This window comes from Crinia signifera, chromosome 3, assembly GCF_055691185.1.
Source record: "Crinia signifera chromosome 3, ASM5569118v1, whole genome shotgun sequence".
In the NCBI taxonomy this organism is placed as follows: domain Eukaryota; kingdom Metazoa; phylum Chordata; class Amphibia; order Anura; family Myobatrachidae; genus Crinia; species Crinia signifera.
Genome location: NC_139219.1, coordinates 320707608 through 320714747, shown reverse-complemented (window position 1 = coordinate 320714747; position 7140 = coordinate 320707608). Strand labels below are relative to the sequence as shown.

The 7140-nt window shown below is 46.6% G+C and overlaps 1 protein-coding gene across 1 annotated transcript; it reads left to right on the top strand.

Annotated features, from left to right (window-relative positions):
* The first annotated feature begins 1065 nt into the window (after nt 1-1065).
* On the top strand, nt 1066-6242 carry LOC146062802 (interleukin-17A-like). Its single transcript, XM_083174817.1, has 3 exons — nt 1066-1382; nt 1814-1986; nt 5514-6242. The coding sequence occupies exons 1-3, from the start codon at nt 1356-1358 to the stop codon at nt 5746-5748; spliced, it is 435 nt and encodes a 144-aa protein (XP_083030943.1). The 5' UTR covers nt 1066-1355; the 3' UTR covers nt 5749-6242.
* The last annotated feature ends 898 nt before the right edge of the window (nt 6243-7140 follow it).

Here is a 7140-nt window from a genome sequence, read left to right as displayed (position 1 = left end):
GTATCCATTGGCACATTATTGGCAATTATTGTTACATAATTAATTTTTTTACTGTCATTCAATTGTACCTAGCGCAGTGTTCTTCGCTTTTTCTTCTTTCTAGTTGGGGACTAACTATCCCCTTTTTCTTACACTGCAGCTTGGCAGCACAACCCATATACTTTGCGCCCCCCACACCGGTGGTTAACTTGTTATCCACTATCCTTTCCAGTCCTTAAAGTGCGCCTGTAGGTGCTGACTGGTACAATAATACCCCTTTCACACCAGCCTAAATTCCCAGGTTGAGTCCGGGAACAACCCGGTACTAGCGCTGGTGTGAAAGGTTTCCGGGACAAATTACCGGGCTAATTTGCCGGCAATCCAACCCTGCTAGGTAGCAGGGTTGTTCCCGAGTTCAACCCTGGGACCTGGCTGGTGTAAATGGGGTAGGGTATACTTACCCGGGTTGCCGGTCCTCGCTGGGCTTCTCTGGCCAGGAATCCACGCAGGCGGCAGGTGCAAATGAAGGGACAGGCGGTGGATGATGATGACGCAGCTCTCCGGCGGCAGTGAGGGCACCGGAGAACTGCGTCATCTTCATCTGCCGCCTGTCCCGCCATTTGCGCCGCCGCCTGTGTGGATCCCCTGCTCAGAGGACAAGCAACCGGGTGAGTATTCTCACCACCTCCTGCCCACCTCCGCCGCCATCTCGCTGGCTGCCCAACGCCATCCCGCCGACTGCCCGCCTCCTCCCCCCCTCCTTCCTGCCCCCTTCACATACCAGAAAATGCAGGGACTTTTCTGGTGTGAAAGGGTCCCAACCCGGGAATGTCCCTGCTTGTCCTGGGAATGTAATTCCTGGGTTTGTCTCTAAATTTCTGTTGTGAAAGGGGTATAATTCACTTCCAAGGCTTGATACCTCTCTCCCTGTAAATGATCTTTTTTGTTCCACTGGAACTTTAATGATGTATTAGTGTTTAATCTTTTGTGTTTCATAAACTTCCTCATTTTGACCTTTTCTTCACATTACAGGAAAAGTGCACACGCACAATGCAGGATGCAGCGGCTGTGTTATCACCACCAGCCCACGAGTTTTACCGCACGAAGATATATATTCTCCGCGGCTTCGACTGTATGTGACCCAGTTCTGCTGCTGGTGGGATTTGCAGTCTTTTGTATATTATATATATTTGTGAGCCAAAACCCCCTTTGTTTTATTATTTTTCCATTTCGTTGCGGTATGCTCGATCAGAAATTACACCGCATCGGAAACACCGGAGCCTGTACAAAGTGCTATAAAGTGTTCAGGTGTACACGGCAAAGACACACAAGCCTCTCACAGGAGACCAGTCTGCAGGAAGCAGAGACACTGCAGGATGTATGTACTGAGAGCGACTTCTCTGGTAAGTAATGGAGAAAGATAGTGTGAGTGTGAGTGTACGTATACTGTATGTGGGGACAAACCAGTAGCTGGAATAGGGCCCCATGGCTGTAAGATAAATAGTTTCCAACACATCATGAAATGTAAACTATTTCACAGTGGATGTATCAAGCAATGATAAAGCAAATAAGTTTCCTAAATCAACCAATCAGCTTCTAACTGTCATTTCTTCCTGATATACAGTATGATACGTAGGAGCTGATTGGCTGCTTTGGGAAACTTCATTTTTTATCTCTTTCGTGTCTTGATACATTTCCCCATATATGTTTACTGTGAGGATCCTGAACTGATTCCCTATTCTGTCATGTGTGTGTTTATTATGAGGTAAATAGGAGATGAAAGTAACAAGTCATTTATTTCATTTATTTCAATCTCTCTGTACTGCGGCTCCAGGTGGCTGCGCTTCTTCTCGTTCTCAGAGTTACCGAGAGTATACCGTGCCGTTTCCCTAAGGACATGAAGTTCCCGCAGAATGTGCTAGTCACCCTTAATATCAGCAGCACCAGCAGCTATACTGATATAGAAGACAGGGTAAATGTGCGCTCTCTCTCGCCATGGAATTACAGGTAACGCAGTATTCATATGATCTGTGATGTTCTACCCGGCTCATCTCAGTACGCAGTATTCATATGGTCTGTGATGTTCTACCCGGCTCATCTCAGTACGCAGTATTCATATGATCTGTGACGTTCTACCCGGCTCATCTCAGTACGCAGTATTCATATGATCTGTTATGTTCTACCCGGCTCATCTCAGTACGCAGTATTCATATGATCTGTTATGTTCTACCCGGCTCATCTCAGTACGCAGTATTCATATGGTCTGTGATGTTCTACCCGGCTCATCTCAGTACGCAGTATTCATATGATCTGTGACGTTCTACCCGGCTCATCTCAGTACGCAGTATTCATATGATCTGTGATGTTCTACCCGGCTCATCTCAGTACGCAGTATTCATATGGTCTGTGATGTTCTACCCGGCTCATCTCAGTACGCAGTATTCATATGGTCTGTGACGTTCTACCCGGCTTATCTCAGTACGCAGTATTCATATGATCTGTGACGTTCTACCCGGCTCATCTCAGTACGCAGTATTCATATGGTCTGTGACGTTCTACCCGGCTCATCTCAGTACGCAGTATTCATATGATCTGTGATGTTCTACCCGGCTCATCTCAGTACGCAGTATTCATATGGTCTGTGACGTTCTACACGGCTCATCTCAGTACGCTCTTCCTCCATTGTCACTTTGAGACTGTTTCAGACTTGCTCCCTATATTTGGAGCCCTGATGGGCAAGGAATCCCCTTCCCGATGCCGTGTGAAGGGGACATCCGCATCAGATGCAGCACCTCTCCACCAGCCTGCGCCAGCTGGCGATTCCCTGAGCTGGCTGAGAGGTGCTATATCTGTATATTGTCATTTTGAACCTTTGTTTGTGTGTATCGATCATGTTCCCTTTATAGCCCTGCGGACACTCAGTGGTTCCAAAATTAAAATAATAATAATAATAATACAGGTTGAGTATCCCTTATCCGAAATGCTCGGGACCAGAAGCATTTTAGATAATGGATTATTCCGTATTTCGCAATATTTTTATAGTTCAATGAGGTATCTCGCATTTATGTTGTATAAACACATCAAACACATGAAATACACACAAATATATTTAATTTGTGCATGAAACAAGGGTTTAAAACATGAAAAAAGTTTGTGTCCTATCTCTGGCCCTGAATTTGAATGCCAAGCAAGCATGTTCTTGCACATATTTAGGGTACTTGTGGAGTATCACGGCTCCCACGACCTTCATCGTATGCTGATAGTATGCTAAAAATCGCATCGCATACGATCAAATCGCATGCGATGCTATGCGATCGCACCCGATTTTGCACTGAAATGCATCAAAATGCATTGAAATGTGTATTAAAGTTGTGAAATGCCCCCAAATGCCATTTTTCATAGTGCACCACCCCCACTATCAACGTCAACCCGAAGCGTGGCGAGCGCAGCGAGTCCGCGAGGGGCGGCGTTACGCGTCCTACGACCTTTTCATACCCCCACTATCCACGTTGGCGTGGAGTTGAGAATAGAAAGTGTGGCGAGCGCAGCGAGCCACCGAGCCTGAAGCATGGCGAGCGGACGCGGATACCTTCACAGCTATACGTGTCCCCTCGCGGGCTTCACAGGTATCCGCGTCCGCTCGCCTCACTTTCTATTCTCAACTCCACGCCGACGTGGATAGTGGGGGTATAAAAGGTCGTAGGACGCTTACCGCCGCCCCTCGCGGGCTCGCTGCGCTCGCCACGCTTCGGGTTGACGTTGATAGTGGGGTTGGTGCACTATGAAAAATGGCAGTTGGGGGCATTTCACAACTTTAATACACATTTCAATGCATTTTGATGCATTTCAGTGCAAAATCGGGTGCCATCGCTTCGGATGCCATCGTATGGCATCCGATGCGATCGCATACGATTTTTGAGCAAAAATGCTCAAAAATCTGTAAAAATCGTATCGCATCGTATGCCATCGTATGCCACTACATATGGCATACGATGCCATACGATGGGAGCCGTGATACTCCATAAGTACCATATTTAGTACCAGTTACAAATCATGTCCCCAGTAGTGCCAGTTACAAATCATGTCCCCAGTAGTGCCAGTTACATATCATGTCCCCCGTAGTGCCAGTTACAAATCATGTCCCCAGTAGTGCCAGTTACAAATCATGTCCCCAGTAGTGCCAGTTACAAATCATGTCCCCAGTAGTGCCAGTTACATATCCTATTCCCAGTAGTGCCAGTTACAGTACACATCATGTCCTCAGTAGTGCCAGTTACAGATGCCCCCAGTAGTGCCAGTTACATATCATGTCCCCAGTAGTGCCAGTTACAGATGTCTCCAGTAGTGCCATTTACATGTCATGTCCTCAGTAGTGCCAGTTACAGATGCCCCCAGTAGTGCCAGTTACATATCATGTCCACAGTAGTGCCAGTTACATATCATGTCCCCAGTAGTGCCAGTTACAGATGTCTCCAGTAGTGTCGGTTACATATGATGTCCCCAGTAGTGCCAGTTACAGATGTCCCCAGTAGTGCCAGTTACAGATGTCCCCAGTAGTGCCAGTTACAGATGTCCCCAGTAGTGCCAGTTACATATCATGTCCCCAGTAGTGCCAGTTACAGATGTCCCCAGTAGTGCCAGTTACATATCATGTCCCCAGTAGTGCCAGTAACATAAAGTATCATGTCCCCAGTAGTGCCAGTTACAGATGTATCCAGTATTGCCAGTTACATACCATGTCCCCAGTATTTTTTCCAGAATTATTCGGATATTTGGATAAGGGATACTCAAACTGTAATAATAATATACATCTAAACATATATATTTTAAATGATAATATAATAGAGAATAACCTTTCACAATGTGTTTCCTTTGATAAACACAACATTACAGTATATACGAATGGCTCGCTACAATGCATGCTGGTTAAGGCAGATGACAAGATGGCAGCAGATGACCATTATTGGTCTGCATGTGTCCTCATCTGGTCATGGAGGAAGTCCGGTAGTCTGTCTGACCAATCTCTGAATGGACACAGCTTATTTCTAGCTGGCAGAGGACCAGTGTGGTCCAACTTGGCACATGGGTTCCGACAGGTCAGCTGGGCCCCTGTAAAATGGAGGGGGTGTGGCCACCAGATGGGGGTGGGGCCCCCGTGGAAAAAAATAAACAAAATGTCTTCTCTTTCACCACTGCCCAGCTCCCTGCAATAGTGGAGGAGGGGGAACCTATTTCATGTGTCAAACTAGTGGCTGTCGACCTAAGTTCTATCGACTCTTTGACCCATACCCTTACCAAAATAGGGGTACAATTACTAAAATGGGAGATCAATTAAAGATGTAATGTTGCCCAAAGCAACCAATCAGATTATTTCTATTATCTTCTAGAAGGTGCGAAATAAATAAGAATTGGAATCTGATTGGTTGCTATGGGCAACACTCAATCTTCAATAGAACTCCCATCTTAGTAAATGAACCCCCTAGATTGCTTCAAGTAACAAGCCGCATAAGTAATTCCTTTCTGCATCCACCTAGAATGAACAAAGATGAGAACAGATTCCCGGCGGTCATCGCTGAAGCCGTATGTCGCCACTCCTCGTGCCTGGATGCTGATGGCGAAGAAGATCCCAGGATGATTTCTGTGCCCATCATGCGGGAGTTACTGGTCCTCCGCAGAGACGGCAAAGGGTGCCAAGCGTTCTGGCTGGACAGGCAGCGAGTCAGCATTGGCTGCACCTGCGTCAGACCCATGATACGGGATTCTGCGTAAGATTCCCGGAGAGCTCTCCAAAGGCATTATGGAGTTTATCCCTTTGAGTGCCAACGTCGCTTTGAGAGATGTGCAAAATATCCGCTAAAAATGCCACCCTCGCTCACAGCGACTGGTTTTTTGGGGGGCGGAACATTTAACTAAACTTCAATTAATTGACTTCAGATCATTTACCGGCAATAATTAAAGTAATTCATATTCCTCGACTACGACCCTGGCATTTTAAGCGGATAGTTTTGCACATGTCTCGCAGCAACATTGGCACTCAAAGGGTAACTGCTTATTTTTCGACTGATTCGTTTTTATATCACACTTTATTCAGGTTGGAGATAAGACGAGCTGATAGCACTAATGTATAATTGTGTAATCGGCTTCTCGATGCCAAGTCCGTGATGATAAATGGTTTTGTTTTGCAAGTAAATATATTATCTCAGAAATCCCTGTATATACGTTTCATGTGTACGCAATAAAAAAATAAACCATTCGGAAATAGAGATCTTAAACATTTTTATTATGTATAATATTCTTTTAAGATCATTAAGGTCATTGCATTTTTTCTCTTTGAACAAATGGTTATAAAAATATCGGATTATCTGTGTTTTAAAGAACCATTATCCTCATTTTCATTGAATAAATGTTATGTCTATAAAAGTTTAGCAAATACTCCCATAGCAGTTAATACCCCTGCCATTGGGCGGTATTCAATGAGAATACCTGCGAGGTGCAGCGAATCCTTTTTAGGATTCACTGCACATTCGCCACGTTCCGGAGCCTCGCTGGCTCCGGTATTCAACGAGTCAGGGGCTCGCTGCCCCTGACCGGCGAATATGAGCTCCTGCGGCGAACGCCGCAGGGAGCCTGAGGACGGTGGCAGGCATAGAGATGGAATTCTCTCTGCCTGCCCCAGAGCGTATGTGGGGGGGAGGTGGGCTCCCCGGGTGCCAGGCAGCACAGGCTGCCCCCCTGGGGTGCCAGCAGGGGACCGCTATATTCACTACACCCACGCCTCCCGTTATTAGGCCACAGCCCCAAAATTTTACAGAGGCCCGGCATTCCTCTTGGCAGCCCTGGGGAGGATAGCAGAGGAGATAGCACTTACACAGGGGAAGGGGGAGGGGCATAGATGACACGGAGGAAGTAGGAAAGGACTGACACGGGCAAGGGAGGGACATGTCTGACACCGGGGTACGCTATTGCTATGGGCATTGTGTGCATAAGTGGTGCTAGACCTGTAGGAATTGTGTGTGTAAGCGGCGCTAGTACTATGGGCATTATGCAGTGTGTCTATCTTTACCTGGAACAGTGTCTGTAAATGGTTCTACCTGGGGCAGTGTGTCTAAGTGGTTCTACCTGGGGCAGTGTGTCTAAGTGGTTCTACCTGGGGCAGTGTGT